At 37.9% G+C, this 17,840-nt stretch overlaps 1 protein-coding gene across 3 annotated transcripts in view; it reads left to right on the top strand.

Annotated features, from left to right (window-relative positions):
- The first annotated feature begins 210 nt into the window (after positions 1–210).
- The window catches only part of scn8ab (sodium channel, voltage gated, type VIII, alpha subunit b), a 48,572-nt gene continuing 30,942 nt past the window's right edge, over positions 211–17,840 (top strand). For 2 of the 3 annotated variants that reach the window (XM_043241901.1, XM_043241900.1), the window contains exons 1-6: positions 211–331; positions 5,712–6,049; positions 10,955–11,073; positions 11,370–11,459; positions 12,057–12,185; positions 13,612–13,703. In XM_043241901.1, the coding sequence (XP_043097836.1) occupies positions 5,768–6,049; positions 10,955–11,073; positions 11,370–11,459; positions 12,057–12,185; positions 13,612–13,703 (712 nt within the window). In that variant the 5' untranslated portion in view covers positions 211–331; positions 5,712–5,767. Of the gene's footprint in view, positions 332–5,711; positions 6,050–10,954; positions 11,074–11,369; positions 11,460–12,056; positions 12,186–13,611; positions 13,704–13,949; positions 14,042–17,840 lie in introns of all 3 variants that reach the window. The other variant, XM_043241899.1, reaches the window with a different exon arrangement.

Below are 17,840 nucleotides of genomic sequence, written 5' to 3'. Positions count from 1 at the left end.
TAACATTTGTTGGAACAGAAATGAAAAGATTCGACTAATTTTATTGAGAAGTGGTAAATACAATTAGACTCCGATCATTGTGATTGATATTCCCTTTTAGCGCTGTTTCGCTTACGTTGCAGCGTTCTGCCGGTCAGTACGGAAGTCGGAAGTAGGGTACTTGCAGACGCTCCCTAACAATTTGCTGAGAGTCATCAATTATGCAGGCTAGCCGTACGCACTGGGAAGGAAGATAGCGGCAACAATATGGCGACATCCGCAGTTTCTCCTGGGTCTTTTAAACATCCTTAGGCACGCAAGATCTACATGGATCGCTGTTAATGCGTAAAAAGTAAGTAGACTTTCTCTTGTCCACAGCGCGAGTGTGGTGTTTTTTTCAGGTGTTTATAGCCTGTTCTGAGCGTGTCTCATACCTGGACTCATCTGCCGCAGAGCGGTCTCTCGCGCTCAGCATCTTTTCTGCTCACAGATGTGGATAGGCTTGCTGCAGGAAAACGCCAATTAACACGCCAGACACTGCTAACAGCTATAGTACTGATTAAACGGAGGCTATGCAAGGGGAAAAGTCTGACTGAGGTAAATGAGGGTGTTGGCCTGGCGCTGGAAACATAACATTAGTGTGTGTGTCGAAATGTAGAACATACGCATACCATGGGACAGGCAAGTACGACCGCCGCAAACTTTATTGCATGGGAATATTGTGCGGACAGACCGACGCAAGACGCAGTATTCGGCATTCAGGTGGCGTTTGTGACAGTGTTTTTCAACATAACATGTCAAAATCACTAATGTGGCAGTTTTTAGTCCCCCTGCGCCTGCATTCCCCCTCCCTTCGAGTCACCCTCGCCATACTTCTTTGGGCTGGACTCCCTAGAATCGGCGCGATTCCGTTTTTGCCGTGAAAAACGGGGACTACCACCCTCGTTTTCTCGTTGCCTCATCCCTGAGGCGTTAGCGGCGTGATGCGCCCGACCGTGTGCGCGGTTGCGGGTTAAATCACGGAGAGGACGGTCTGACTGCACGGGTGTGGTGCTGGAGCGGACAGAGTCCCAAATGTTCTTGAAGTGTTTAGATGCGAACGCTGCTGAAACCCAGCGGGATGGAAATCGAGACGTATAATAAAACATCGCGGGCACGACTGTCTGAGACGTCAGTGGCGTTCGGGTGTAGATGTTTCACAGATTGATTCGCTGGCTCGTGCCTTCGCGCGAGCTCCCCTCAGCTCCACTGCAGTATTTCAGTCGAGAGCGTGGGGCCCACGCGTGTACGTACAGATGCCATAATTACCGCAAACAAACTTGGACGTACCGATCAGCAAATCCCATAACGTGTCGCGCCTTCAGATGCGCAAAGCTTGTTAGGAGGAGAAATTGCATAAGACGCGCGCGCGGGGCGGTAGAATAGACCGGTTCGAGTATGTTCACGCTTTATAAATTATATTTGAAATGATGAGGACCGTTTCCTGAACGGGGTGTATGTCAGCGCCGTCGCAACCCATACAAGTATGACAAAGTCAAAAGGCGATATAGCTAAATGTAGTGAAACGGACACGTTTGTGTGTTTATGCTTGTTGAAATCTAAAAAGGAAGAGTTATAGTCAGATTTGACGGCCTTTATTCTCTGCACGGGATAGGCCGGCGAGGTTCGTCCTCGTGACAGCTGTGCAGCTCCCCTCCCCTCGATGTACAGTGCCAGAGGCCGAGCGTTCGCTTTCCATTTCATTTCGTTAAAGGCATCAAATACGGAAAAGTCATGTTTCATCGCGGCTTGGGGCAGCGTCTGTGATTTTTATCACCTAGCCTAGAGGACAAACGTGAGCTCGCGCCGAGCGGTGCTGAACGGACAGCGCCGTTAAACACTCATTCGACGGCATCCAGAAGACGGCGGACGAGTCTCGTTTTCCTAAAAACATACGACACCGCTTCTTGCTTGATAAGGAATACCTTTGCGATGGTACGGGAACGTAGGGTTTACCAGAGATGAGAGCGCGCAATGACTTTGCTTGAAGGCACGTAAGTAGCCTAACCTGTCGGATGGCATCGTTTTTTGGGGGGGATTTGACGTGTAGGTGTGTAACTTGGGGCAGTCGAAAAGTGGAGGACGTGCCATTAAACGGCGTGTTCCTTTTCTATAATCAACGTTGGCTAAACACCGTAGTCTGTAAAGAAAGAAAATGCAGTAGTTTTGTTAAGGTCATTGTGTGTGTATATTGTCAGGGCCTGTCTATCTGATGTATCACCTTGAGCCGAGGCGTCTCTACAGTATCCCAGGAAGGAGACTTGGAGGTTGGACACAGCGAGCGTGTAACTTAAAACGCACGCCATAGTGTTTAGTTTGTATTTCTTTTGTCTACACAGTCCATTAAAAATAGTTATTTTGTTGCCTTATCTAATGTGCCTATGGCAAGCTGGTTTAACAAACATTCATTAAAACGAACTACTAATGCTGTAAGTGATCCATTAGTGACTAGTTTTTTCATTTGCTACTGACCATTTGTTATACAAGTAGTCTTTGTATTGTTTGTAGTATAGGTTAACCAGTAAGTTGTACTATCTAATGAGTGTACTGATAATACATTCTACTAATGAATAGTGAAACTGGATCATATACCAGCAATTGATTGAAATACTATTAGCAAGTGCTACTATGTTCTGAATAAGTGCTAGTGAGTAAAGCAATGTGCAAATTGTCACTATTTTAATAAAAAACTAGTGTTTAATTAAAAGTTTTAAATGTTTAAAGAATGTTTAAAGAAATGCTACTTGCCTTTTCTTTCTAATTATTTGTGAAATTTACTAGCAGTTTTTGAGTGAGAATTGTTTCAAAGCTACTTATTTTAATCTAATGAAAACGGAATAAAGTAAAATATGAATGCTAGTCACAACTGGATTTCTTAATCCAATAATATAATTACTTAATAATTGCTTTATAAGTAATTTAAAATATATAATAATCAAGTCATGTTAGATTACATCAATAAATGTTAAAAGTCCTTGTTATAATAGATTTGCTTAATGGTGTTTTAATGGTGATAAAGTTACCCATGGAGGATATGTACCAAATTAATAGTGATTAGTAAAACTGAATCAAGTACCAGCAGTGATTGGGAAAACATATTTGTTTAAAGTGAATGCTTGATTTCTGAACTTTTTTCTGAACTAGTACTAACTACTAGCTCATCACTAATGGAATGTAAACCATACAGTAATTTAATATTAATTTTAAATAAATGCAAATTTAAAAAAAAAAAGCTAGTTTAAGGAATAAATGTTAAAATGACTTGTCACATGTCTGCTGTCAATCAGAAAGACTTATTTTTTAATGGTGATAAAGTCGCCCATCATAAAGAGCAATGTCACGTGACTGTGGGCACTTCACTATTGATTTGGCCAGTGCTGACTTAACTGAATCCGTTTTTGGTGTATAAATAATTAACAAACTGTGTCATTAAGGATGTGGAGAACAGGGATTCGGCACTGGACATCATATAAAACAATGCTGCAAAAAGACAAGTGTAAGAGAACGTTGACTGTTAGGTTTAATATTTTTGAAAGTGACGTCTGTAAGACACAACATACATCACTTACATGAGTTAAAACATGTGGACGTGTTTGAAAAACATGCAAACATGCAGCTTCAGTAATCAGTTGAAGAGGGCATCGTGTCCTCGATTGTTATGTGTGCTTATATGAAGTGCTTATGTGCTCATATGCTTTTCTTGTTTTTGCTTGATTAGCTTAATACTAGTAAAGGACACATTTTACATTGATCACTGGACCGTAAATGCAAGTCAGCCCTGCAATAGAGAATGCCTGTAAAGGGACATTCTGGAAAAGGAATAGCCTAGTTTAGTGGAGCCTGAGGGACTAGGCTGGGACTGACTCTGCGACACACACCTGGAACACAGGAGAGGGTGACGAAGTAGTACTAATGTCATTTAAAGTTTTTCCTGTACATTTGTGATAAATCTCCTTGAAAAGGTTTGTTTTTCACCAACAAAACTCTAAAGGGAGGTTAACTCTAAAGGGAAGTTTAACTTGTTGTACATCAAGGGTAGTGTGTACATTTTGCAAATTGTCATGAGTGACTAATTCTTGAAGTTTATTTGAGTTTTGTATTTGTTGCAAATCTGTAAATCCAAAGGAGATTATATATTATATATACATACATTTATACATACACGGTGCTATTTAAAAGTTTTATAAAGAAAATAACATTTTTTAAATGAATAATGTGACACTGAAGACTGGAATAATGGCTTAATATTATAGGAATAAATTACTTTTTAAAAAAGTTAGTAACCAGGCTGTTTTGGGTCACCATTGACCTCCATAGTAGGAAAAAAAAATACTTTTGTCAATGAGTCGATAGTGATCCAAAACGGCATGGTTACATACTTCCTATATAAATATCTTCCTTTGTGTTCAGCAAAACAAATAAATTCATACAGATTTGGAACTATCTGAGGGTGAGGAAATGATGACAAAATTTTCATTTTAGGACTAGATTTCTTTTACACAGATTGTACTTAGAATTCACAAAAATGCAAAAGGACATTGATTATTATCTATCGATAAGTAGATTTTGGAATTGAAACGCTTTGGACACTTAATCGCAAAATGGCCAAATACCGGCTGACTAATCTGTCTGGTCTGTATAGCAGTTCTGTCAGTTCAAACAGAAATGGCAATTAGGCACTGTTCATGTTGTTGTATTTGTTTGTTATTAGCATTCTCTTTCCTATAGTGTCTTTTCACTATTATTTAAGTTAGATGATTCAGTCAGAAATCAGTTGGTGAGTAACTGGACATTTGCATTTTGCGCTCTTGTAAACAATCCCCCATTTTATGTTGTTTGAGAAAAAAGTGTTTAATCAGCATAGTGTATTTAACATATAACCTTAGTATGAAACGTGATCCACAAACACTTGATTAAATGTACTGATTTCAATCTGAACAATGACGTTACATAATAAATCCGGAAGAGACAGACTGAATGTGTCTGAATTGATTGAATGTTTAATATGATGTTTTTTGGAATGAGCTTGATGCCATGGATTGGAATATTAGTTAGATAACCCAGGTCGTCACAGAGGGTTGAGAAGGGCAGTAATGCAGTTATGACCTTACCCTCTAATGTACAATCTACTGTCTCTCTCTCTCTCTCTCTCTCTCTCTCTCTCTCTCTCTCTCTCTCTCTCTCTCTCTCTCTCTCTCTCTCTCTCTCTCTCTCTCTCTCTGTCTCTCTCTCTCTCTCTCTCTCTCTCTCTCTCTCTCTCTCTCTCTCTCTCTCTCTCTCATGCACACACACACGTACAGGTTGAGCCTCCAGTGCTGCAGCGCATTTGGTATTATTCTGCTTGGTCATCTACTTCTTAATGGACGTAATGAATGTGTGTGTTTGTGTGTGTGTGTATGTGTGTGAGTTTAAGAGTGAGAAAAAGAGCAAGAGGGAGAGCTGCAAAAGAGGATGACCAATAACCGAGGCCTCTGAAATCAATGGATAGTTTGCAAACACGCGCACACACGCACACACACACACACACGCACACACGCACAAATACATTTGAAAAGTAGTAATCTTATGTTTGTTTATGTGTGATTATTTGCTTTGTTTATCGTCTCTCGAATTTTAATTTCAGTTCTTTTTCTTTCGTCATTGTTCTCTTTCTGCAACTGTCTGGGTAACTCCCTCTTCACTCTTTTTCCTAGAGCTGGCTGTCCTGAATGGCTTCTAAATAAAGAGGACTCTGCTGCAGGATGACAATATGGCTGCGCAGCTGCTCGCACCTCCAGGCCCCGATAGCTTCAAGAGGTTCACCCCAGAGACTTTGGCCAACATCGAGAAGCGTATCGCTGAGGAGAAGAAGAAGAAGCCTGTTAAGCCCAGATCTGACAGCAGTCACCGCGATGACGATGATGACAACAAACCGAAGCCCAACACTGACTTGGAAGCGGGGAAGAGCCTGCCCTTTATTTACGGGGACGTCCCTTCTAAAATGGTGGCTGTGCCCCTGGAGGACTTGGACCCCTTCTATGTGAACAAGAAAGTGAGTGAGCTTTGAGAACATCCCTGATAGGTGGATAGAATATGGTTTACCTCACTATGATGAATTATGAAGTGTTCTGAATGTTTCACTCTCCAGCGTTTGGGAGAAAGCTGGAGGAAAGAGAGTGCTGCAAAGATTTGGAAAAGTGCAGAGAGGATAGAAGCTAGTGAATCAAACTTGCAAACTTGTACATATGTTTGGATGAACGAATGGATTAGATAATATTGTAACAAATGAGCGTAAGGGTTTGCAATTTTATTAGAATGAAAATATTACTTTGTTAGAATTAATATTTCTAACAATGCACAGTATGATTTTCTCATTTGTATTTAGGGTTTACATATATGTAGTTAAAGTTAATGTTCACCTGAAAGTGAAAATTCTTTTTTCAGATATATACACATGCAAGAGTTTCTTTCTTCTTTTGAAAATTAAAGTGGAAAAAAGTGACCAAACAGTGGTTGGCCCACTTTAACTTCCATATTACTGGTCAAAAATACTATGGAAGTCAATGAGGACCAGCAATCACTTGATTATCGATATTTTTCAAAAAAATCTTCTTTTTACGTTCAGCAGAGGAGAGAAACTCATACATGTTTTGAACAACTTTCTGGTAAATGATGTCACAATTTTTATTTTTAGGTGAACTATACCTTTCAGATCTTAAAAATGTAAAATATAGAAATCAACCACATTTAAAAATTGGTTGCCTGCTTGCTACAATGTAATTTAAAAGTCAAAATATGTAACTGAAATATTTTTTATATAACATTTCAGTTTTAACAAACCCAAAACGTATGGTTGAATTAGGGCTGTTATTAAAAGTGATGTCTCAATATTTTTCAGTCTTTTAACTATGTTCAATTTGATACTTATGAATTAGTTGCGAGCTGACTCATTTTCCATATGAAATACATAAAAAGATGATACAAATAATTTAATTGTTTTACCTATATATTTTATTGATATGCACCAATTTAAAAACAGTAACATAAATAACAAATAATAATAATTAAAGTAATAAATAATACTTACAATATGTTTGCGAACTAAAACACTGTAAAACATGCAGGCTACTACATGGAACATTTGTAATGGATGATGCAAACAAATCTTTACATCTTTAATATTCGAAACTGATTCAGTAATTAAAGAGGCAGTTTAAACTAATTCACAGAACTAAATCAAGCTTACCTGCTCTACTGCTGTTTTTAGCTAGTGAGGTTTAAATCAGAGATAAAACAACATCTATTTTTCGAATTCACACGCTTGCAATTCATATAATTGCAATATTCACAGTGTCGCACAATATTCGCATGTTTATATCATCAACACACTCATAGAAAATACAGGATGTTGCGAATATTTCATATATAGCCCAGATAGTGTGAAGACTTAAAAAAAAAAGACGTACATGTACGTAAGCGTTCTTATGGTTAGTTAGTAAGAACTTATTAGTGGCTTTTTACTTGCCCTTAAGACATAGTATAGTTTATGTATGTGTGTGTGTGTGTGTGTGTGTGTGTGTGTGTGTATGTGTATATATATATACATCAGCACCTCCTTGTTGGTACACTAGAGGTATGTGTTACATAACCGAGCACAGTGTAGCATGTGTTGTACAGTGGGAGTTGAGGAGATATTTTTGAAAGAAAATTAGTAGAGGAAACAGAATATTGGACTTGTCTGTGTTTTTATCATCTGATGCACACATTACCATATCCACCTCACATTACCAGAAATAACGTGCATTGCTGCCACTGTGCCCCATCCAACATGTTACATCCCTCCTCCTCTCCCTTTTGGCAGTGGTATGTTTTTGTTATAACTGCAGCAGCTGTGGTAAAGTCATGCATTGTGGAGAAGGGTTAAAGTGAATAAAAAGAGAAAAGGAATGCAAGGAAGAAGTGCTGAGTTTCAGTTTTACTGGTCCCTTGGTGAAAGAGCCAGTCAGAATGTCAGGAAGCCCTGTAGTCACATGTGTTTGTTTGTATGTGATTGAAAGATACGGGATGCAGTTTTTTGATGGAGGTCACTGCACCAGCTGTATGTGAGGGTTTGACATCTGGAGACAGATGTTAGAAAAAAAGTTCAGGTCTGTAGATTTACTGCAATAGAGAATTTTTGGCAGTGATCATTAAGTATGTTTAGTTATGTTTTATGGATTGATTAGTAGGACGATTAATGGATTTATTTTTTTTATTATTTTAACTGTAATTATTTTGTTTTCAATTAATACATACATTAATGCATAGTTTTTTGTTATAAATCACTATAATTTGCTTTATCATTATAATTGACAAATTTGTTTTCTATATTATTAATGAATTTTATTCATTTTTATGTTTTGACATTTTTTATTTTGTTTTATTGATAGTTAGACACATTCATAAATGTGTTATTTTAACAGTGATTATATTTTGTTTATACCATATTTCATATTTACAGTATATTATAAGTTCACACTTTATATTAGGTGGCCTTAACTACTTTCTACTATCTACTTACATCCAAAAAATAAATAAAACGTACTTGTAATTGTATAGCAAAACATTTTTGCTGTTATTGAAAATATTTTCAGTCATGCCATTATAAAACTTATTCACTCTTTAAAAGATGTCCAGATAGCTTCGTCTTAGCGCATTTAAAAGTTGTAAATAAAGACTGAGAAGTGTTGGTTAGCGGTTGGATGGGGTGTTGGTCATTTGAGGCCTTACGGTAAGTGCATTCAGTGACGTCGAGTAGATCGGATGTACTTGGAGTTAAGTGCAACAGTGATGCTATATCCAGTTTTTCCACTATTGAACTCATCCCCTCTCCCCCCCACTCATACACACACACTTCTCCCTCCCTCATCTTCCTCCCCCGCAGCAGTTCCCTCAGCTCTTGTCCACATCTTCATGTCTCCCTGGCTCTCTTCTCTGTAGATGATGAAATTTTCAGTAGCTTTGCAGCATATCACTTATGCTGTCAGAAGAAAAGACCAGTAGGCTGCATTGTGTGTGTGTGTGTGTGTGTGTGCAGGTGTTGACACAAGGCACATGACCATTAAGCTCCATGCTTTTGCAGCACGTTTTAGTGTTGCTCATCTGCAAAATTGCTTACCTTTTATAGACATACGAAACAGAGTAACAGCTGAAAGTATACTTGTGTTATGATCATTGGTTATTTGTTATAGTTATGCGACCTGATGAGCTGGATTGTTAGACACTTAATATGAAAATCGTGCGTTTGGCTTACACACATGGGATAAACATGATTCTCATGAATATGAAGATTCAGTCAAGATTAGAATGATTTTTTTGTTTAGGCTGGGATACTGAGAGCTGCAGCTATGTCCTCAGCGAAGAGTGCAGCATTGTGAGAGTGGGAGCTCCCGCCAGCGGAGGAAGCCCACAGTCTGTCGCAGTGTGTGTGTATGTGTGTGTGAGAGAGACTCTGGGGAAACCAGTGCTCAGTATTCAGTAACACATGGAGCCTTCTGGGCGGTTCACAGCTTTTGCTAGTGTGACAGTCTTTGGGATTCTGTGCTTCAAAATGACAGCTGTCTTCAAACAGAAGACACAGCGCTTTCTGTCTGACATACGCTGTCTTTTAATTTATGATTTTGTTAAGCGTGTTTTAGTGTTTGACATGATTAAATGTACAGACAGACACACAGACAAATGCAGTGGGGATGGAGAAATAAAGAGAGATGGAGGCACTCTGAGTCGAAGGTGCTCAGTTTGTCCTCCTTCAGACAGCTGTCTATTTTTAATCTAATTAGATTTCAGGAAGATTCTCATCCACTCGTCTCTGTGGTGTTTCCTTGGTTGTGTGTGTGTGTGTGTGTGTGTGTGTGTGTGTGTGTGTGTGTGTAAGTATAGGGTGGTGTTTTGTGCAACATAAAGTATTCTATGTGTTTAAAGAAATAGTTTCTTATTCAGTATTTTGTCCTGTTTTCCAGTAAAATTCTAAACATGCTTAAAATAAAATAAATATATAAGGACTAGAAAGAATTTAAAAAAAGATATTACGGCTTTTCTAATAAAACATCTCAAATATAGTTTATTTTTTGGACCCCAGTGGCAGATAAAAATGAAATTAAACTAAAAACCAAAAGAACAATAATAATAACAATAATAAAACTTCTTGTGCTTAAAACAAGAAAAAATATTCACCAAAGGAATAACAAAAATAAGGGAATAAAAAAATAATTGAAGATGTTTAAAAGCACAATTTTACTTCTTTGACATGTGTTGTGTGTGTATAAACTTGGATTCATGTGGTTTCCATGAGTATATGGATGAAGACTCTCTGTGTCTTTTTTCTTACATTATGCAGGATCAAAGCAGCTTTGCAGGGCTTTTGACCCACCTTCCTTCCTTCCTTCCCTCCCCCTCCCTCTCGCTTTTCCCTGTCCCACACACACACACTATCTGGAGTCAGCACTTCTGCATCTGATGGATCGCAGTGTTAGTGGTTAGCATTAGCGTTAGTATTACAGTCTGAGTTCCTGTAAGAGGTCCATATCTTTGCCAGAGCTCACTGCAGTTGTCTTAGATCCATTCACGTAAATATATCCCTACCTAGGTTTTAAAAGGCTTGATTTAAAAATGGCCTTTGATTTAATTTTAATTCATTTTTAATTGTTTTTACATATAACTTAATTCAATTATGAGAAACTTACTTGGGTAACTTACAATTTTAATATTGTATACAGTTTGCAGGTTTATGTTGAATGCCGCTGTCATTTTTGGATAAAGTCAAAGTTCTTGTCATGTTAACCTTTCAATTATTTAATTTATTGCCATTTCTCAACTTGTATTTCTGAATGTGTGTGCTAGCTCACCTTGCACCCTGACATAGGTAACTAATATCTCTTTTTCTCTTTCTTCTTTTTCCCTTTCCTCCTTTTCTCTTTAGACCTTTATAGTGCTTAACAAAGGAAAAACTCTCTTCCGTTTCAGTGCCACGCCCTCGTTATATATCATTAGTCCTTTTAGCCTATTCAGGCAAATAGCAATTAAAATTTTGATACACTCATATCCTTTTCAATGCTCCAAACATTGCTCATGTTAATAATGACTGTTTTTGCTTAAACTGCTTTATATTCTGTGCTTAAACTGTCTGTCTGAAATCTGACAATGCTTTGTTGGATTTATAGGTTTTATCAAAATTATAAATTACAAATGACCAGTTCCACCATATAATCTATAATCTACATAATTTATATTTTCTGTAAATAAAGAAAGTTGTGAACTAAAGTTCATTGAGCTGTGACACAGACATTGATCTGTCTTTATGAGTTTACCTCAAGATTTCCTTAACTACGTCTTACACTTTTCAGCATGATCATCATGTGTACAATTTTGACAAACTGTGTCTTCATGACATTCAGCAATCCCCCAGAATGGTCCAAACAAGTAGAGTAAGTATTCTATTCTATTCTATTCTATTCTATTCTATTCTATTCTATTCTATTCTATTCTATTCTATTCTACTGATTTAATGACAGCAGCAGCATGACAAAAAGGTATAGAACCAGCAACCAATCCGGTGTGAGTGCAGAAAAGCAGGGCTTATAATGTTAGTAGAGTGACAAGTTAATGACTGACTAGGAGGTAGGAAATGCTAAGGACAATGTGAGCTTCACTTGGAAATTTGGTCAGTTCTAAAAATTGCCTGGTCTATTTTTGGGGTAACTGGGGTTAATGGAGTTTCATGGGAGCCCTTAAAAAACTTAGTGAGCAACATTTTAGGACATCATCTTAATTATGCTGCCTCTTAAGACATTCAGATTAAATTCTAAGGCAGTGTCACATGCATCCTTTGAGCTGTAGCCGATTCCATAATGCGCTGTGACAAGCAAAGTAAATTTAGGTAAAAAAAAAATGGTGGCTGAGGGTGAGAGAAATATGAATTATAAACAGACCATCAATTTAATTTAATAATTGAAAAGTATCAAATAAAATTGACATTTCAAGCATATATTTACGTATATGCATTATTTTTTGAACTCTGTTAGATACACCTTCACAGGCATCTACACTTTCGAGTCTCTCACAAAGATTGTGGCTCGAGGTTTCTGTATAGACGACTTCACCTTTCTCAGAGACCCTTGGAACTGGCTGGATTTCATGGTCATCTCTATGGCGTAAGTATAATCCTTTTTAAGTCAAACATTAATGATACAGTTTTGAATGTTGCATTTACAGGCTTTTACCTCTTGTGTGCAGTATTGACTTTTAGGCTTTAGAGGAGCTTCCATTGATGCCAACTAAGGGGTGGATGAATATACATTATATTGATATTATTTAGGATTGAATTATATTATATTGAATTATTCAGCTATTGCATTTTTTTATTTGCACCCACATCAAGTCAAGCTTCTCCACTGACTGGAGAGCAATTTTAGACCAACTTAAAGCCTAAAGGTTTTCAAGAACATGCAAGTTGTTTATGCTTATAAACAGTTTATTTGAGCATTTTCATAGTTTTGCACAGTAAAGATCTGAGAACAGTCTAAAATTCACTGTTAAATCAACACTATGACCTTTATTTAGGTCATAGGATGACTTTTGAGCCTCGATGTCATGCTTGCACAAGAGTGTGTGTGGGCGAACATGAGAGAAACAGAGGCTCTTATGTCCTGCCTCTTATAGGTTGTGGATGGGAGTTCAGTTCTCAAAGATGACAATGTTTGTGCCTATACTTCTGTGTATGTGTGTGTGTGTGTGTGTGTGTGCGTGTACATATAAATCATAACTCTCTTTCTTTCTAAACTTTAATTAATCTGTCCATCACTTCTTTTCTCTCCCCTATCTGCATTCATCCATTTATCTGGAGGGTAGCCATTTTCTTCTTACATAAGTCAACCCTTGCCCCTAAAAGTAAAATGTTCACATTCAGAATATGGTGAAATAATGACAAAAGCACAATAAAAAAACAGATCTTTCCCTTTGTAATGTGTTTGTGTTTAACAAGTATTTAACAAGAATCTGTTTATGTTTTAATTATTTTATGGGTTCCACAGAAGTTCTTCTCTGTAAAGAGTATCAGTTACCACAGGAAATGATTTCAACTTCAGTTTGTGAAACCAAAGGAAACAGTGTGTACAGTAATGCTATTATAAGTCTGTGGGGCAAGGCATTACACTGGAATAAGTGCCACAAGATTTAAATCCTTACGCTGGGATCACATCATGTCGGAATTACTGTAATTACGAGATAGCAACTCTTAAGATTGTAATTGGAGCTGTTCACATCCTCGTCTTGAGAAATAAATGGTTTCTAAGGGAATGCTCATAACGCCATGGATCCATGTGTGCGGTGGCAAATAATTTGATTGTTACTTTAATCAGATTGTAATTTTTTTTACCAGTCTAAATTACAGTAATGCTGTGTAACTTGGAACCTGGAGCATTGTTTTTATGGGATGCATATTTTTTTTTACAACTATAAACCATTTTTTCCTGTAAACCATCTTCCTTCACTGCTTTTTCACCCTTCTCCTTTCCATTCTCTCACTCTCCTCTCTCTCTCTTTCTCTCTCTGGTAACTATGTTGCGATCCATTCTGCAGGTATATTACAGAGTTTGTAAACCTAGGCAATGTGTCAGCTCTGCGCACATTCAGGGTGCTGAGGGCTTTGAAAACTGTTGCTGTGATCCCAGGTAAGTCCAGCATCCATTAGGTCCAACAGAGGGCGCCGCTCGCTGTCTCTCTTTTCACGCTCCTGTCTCTTCCTTCCTCCTCCGTTCGTTTCTCTCTCTCTTCTCCCGTTAGACAGGCTTTGCGTGATGTCTTCCTCCCAGTTCAGTGGTGGTGCTGGTGGTAGTGGTGTGTCGTACGTGTTGTGGTGTTGTGTGTGTGTGTTGTGTCATGGTGTTTGTTCTGTGTGTGATCCTCCCTTGTTGCAGATATGTAACAGAGTTTGTGGACCTCGGGAATGTGTCAGCCCTGAGAACCTTCAGGGTTCTACGAGCTCTCAAAACTATTTCTGTCATACCAGGTGAGAACGCGTTTAAACACGAAGGCTGAGCTGCTTCCCACGCCGATGCAAACTATTATTATTACCAGTATTACTACAACTGTTATTATTTTTCTCTTAGTTTTTTTTCACTTGACTTGCTGTACTTTTTTAAGAGGATGCTGCTGAAAGAATACTTTCATTTATGTTCTATTTATGTTGTAATACCCAAACGATCAAAAATGGTAGAGATACATTTTTGATAGGCTTTGCAGTCTGCAGTCAAAACGCAGAGAAAAAAATCACATGCCTTCCAATAATGTGCGAATTAAAGATTTTTATTTATTAAAAGCTGTCACCAGCTGCATATTGTAAAAGTCAGCAGTTTTGACAAAAAGTAGTAATATGCATCTAGCCCTGCTAGAAAACCCATCTTAAGGTGCTAGTTGTCTTTTGTAACATGGTCACTAGTTTAGGTGGGTTAACAGCTGGTGAGGACCTGATTGGATTAGTCTACCAATCTTAATCAAGGGCCTTGCTGGTTAAAGTGGTCAAGCGGGTTTGTTGCTGTTCCAACGACAGACCAGAGCAACTTAAGTAACTTGGACCAGTGAATGGAAACCAGGTGCCATGTTTCAAATCACTTTAAGTTGGTTTTAACTTGGTTTTGCAGCTGGGAGAACACATTTCCTAGTATGCAGATTAGTACTCTAGTATAGTACATCATGTAGACACAGAATGCAGTTCTTATGACATCCAACCCACGTTTAAAAATATTACAAGTAAAAAAACATACAAACTTAGAATTGCCGCTCTGTGTTCTATATTCAAAATGTCCAGCTTTGGCTTTTCTTTGTTTTGTTGAGTTTTAGTTATAGTATTCTAAGCAGACAATTATAAAACTCAACATAGAAAATAGAAAAATATTATATGTGCATAGGAAAATTTATTTGTGCATTTCATACTGTTCAAAAAGCTGACATTGCTTGTCTTTTGATGAACATCTCATCAGCGTTGTTTAAAAGAAGCTGATGTGATGTGTCACGAAGCAAAGGTTTGTGGGTAGAGTGCTCACTGAGACTGCCAAGCCTAGTTTGACACATTTCTGCTGCATGATGCTTTTGAAGACATCTGCTTTTTTAGTTTGTCTTTCTTTTATTCTGTTTTTTGTATTTTTTTTAACGAGTGGCTTTCCTCAAATTTCTGCATCCTTTACACACATGTAGATTTATGTATTTTTTATCTTATTTTTTTGGTAAACTACAGTTTTGTAGCTCCCTCCCTATTCTTATTTCAAAGAACTCGGAGTGGAAAGTAAAACAGAGACATCAGAAGATTTGAGAAGATTTGTGTGTATGTATGCATTATAGCAGGGGGAAGAGAAATCAAGAAGAGCCAAGTTAACTCAATAGTTTTCATCTGCAGACTTGATGAAACATTTGCGCAATTACACCCACCTACATTAAACACGTTCACATTCAGGCTTGTCACATTATATTGATTGCTGTAGACTTCACATGTAAGTGATTAGACTAGAGAATGACTTTTTTATTTACCTGATTTCTCTTAACGAAGGGATCAGATGGGATATGAAGACAGGGTTACACATTCTCTGGACGTGAACGATTGGTTTAACGGATATTGACACCATGGTGATAAAGCAAAGATGATGATGTTGCTGCCTTCAGCCTTGGCGTTTAAATGACCTGCATGCCCTTCCTCCCCTTGCCTGTCCTCTCCTCTTCCTCTCTCTGTGTTGGCTCTTTGCATACTGTTTGTGTATGGCGCCGCTCTCTTCAGGCAGTGTCCATTTTGCTGATATGTGTTGAATATTGTATGTGTGTTTATCTTTTAAAGAGTGCTCCTTGTGTCTCTCCAAGGTCCCTACACAACCTGTCCTTAGTAAAGTGCTCATGAGAAAACTGTAAATCTGCATTTTTGGAAATATTTATAGCATTAGCATCTACAACATCCTGGTCATTATATTGAATACCACTTTCCTTACACATCAGTGTAACTTGCACATCAGTCGAACTCGAATGTATATTCAAACTTAAAAAATGCTAACATTTTATTTCAGTGGCTTGTTATTGCCGTATTAGCATCACCATTATAATATTGCTTGCTAATATGTTATAATATGTACCTTTAAGGTACCAAAATGGACCCTTTAGGTACAAACATGTATCTTTTAAAAAGGTACCACCCCAGTGACAGCTTTTGTACCTTTAATTCTGAGAGTGTGCGTAATATGCCACTACTAGCCACATAAGTAAATAACAGAACATGAAATATTAATTCTACATATTTTAAAATCTCAAGATGATGCTCAGTGCCTGCTGGACTCAGTGTATAACTTATATTATAAGTTGTTGTGATTGGTGTTGAAGAATGAGAATGAGAACAGTTGAAGAATCAGAAATAAGTTGCAGGGAGCTGTCTAGTAATTTAAACAAAAAGGTCCACCAGTGCCTGGTAAAGTACAGCAGATTATGAATGTACTTCAAACGTCACAACTAAAACAAAGATGAGAAAAAGTAGACACCAGTAAAATTAACTTTGACTAATAAAGAGAGACCACTGTGTATTTTGTGCCTCAAAATATTAGCTTCTGACAGTATGAAGCCAAACAAGTTGAGATGCCACTTGGAGACTTCACTGAACACAAGGGCAAGCCTGTTGATTTTTAAGACTCAACTGTAGTGCGCAACACAGTCGCTTTACTAAAGCACCACCTGTGCCTTCAAATGCTCAACCCACCTCCTACAATGTGGCCTACAGAGCAGCTCAGTGCAAGAAGCTGAGAAATTAACACTTTCTTCGGCTACTGGTATGGTTTCAACTCTGATTGAAGAAGCAACAGCCAGTACACTTAAGGCTATTTCTCTTAAACAACACTATTGCGAGGCTGTAATGGATGTAGAAGGATGAGGATATAGAAGAACAGCTTAATGACAAGATACGAGACAACCTTTTTGCTCTTGCAGATGGATGAAGCAACTGACAGTACCAAAGATGGTTTATCGATATATGTCAGATTCATTGATGCCAATGAATTGAAGGATCATTTGCTTTTCTGCAAACTTGTAAGCCACTGAAGATGAACTGTTAAAAATACTTAAAAAAGAGACAGATCTGAATTTGGAGACCTGTGTAATGATCTGCAGATGGGCCTCAGACATTGGTTGGGAAACAAGGAGGGCTTCACTGGTAGTCAAGGATGTTTTCCCGAATCTGCAGTGGACATTAAGAGATGAGAATGGAATTTAAAGAGATGAGTACCAAAAAACACTGGTCAGTTTTTGCACTGTGCGAATAAATGGCATCTGATTGCAAGATGTTTTTTTCCCATTTGCTGTTGTGTGGGAAAGTTCAATCTAGGGATTGTTAAACTACTGGATGAGATCAGAATCTTCTCGGAAGAAGAGGGAAATGGACTTGCATAAACTGAAAAACAACAACTTTCTCATGAAACCTGCATTCCTCAGTGACATGTTTCAGAAGCTCAATGAACTATATTTGAACAAAATTCTTGTGAACTAAATCATTCACTTATTTGAGAGCTTGAAATCATTCATCAGTTTCGACAAGCTGCAAAACACAGTAATTCCATGTATGGCAACTCATCTTTGCTCTAAAAAAAAACATCTCCAGAGGTATTTCCCAGTGCTTATATGTCTGGATTTGAGACCCCATCAGTGCAGCACCAGCTGCTGCCTTGAGTGCAGCAGAAGAGGAAGAGTTCATTGATGTCACCTCTAATGAGGCTTCAGTTTAAGTCCAATACATTATTTTGGATTGGAGTGGAAAAGAACTACCCACTCCTACCCTACAGCCAGAG

The sequence above is a fragment of the Puntigrus tetrazona genome, chromosome 6, assembly GCF_018831695.1.
Source record: "Puntigrus tetrazona isolate hp1 chromosome 6, ASM1883169v1, whole genome shotgun sequence".
Lineage (NCBI taxonomy): Eukaryota > Metazoa > Chordata > Actinopteri > Cypriniformes > Cyprinidae > Puntigrus > Puntigrus tetrazona.
This window is presented reverse-complemented; position numbering and strand designations above follow the sequence as displayed.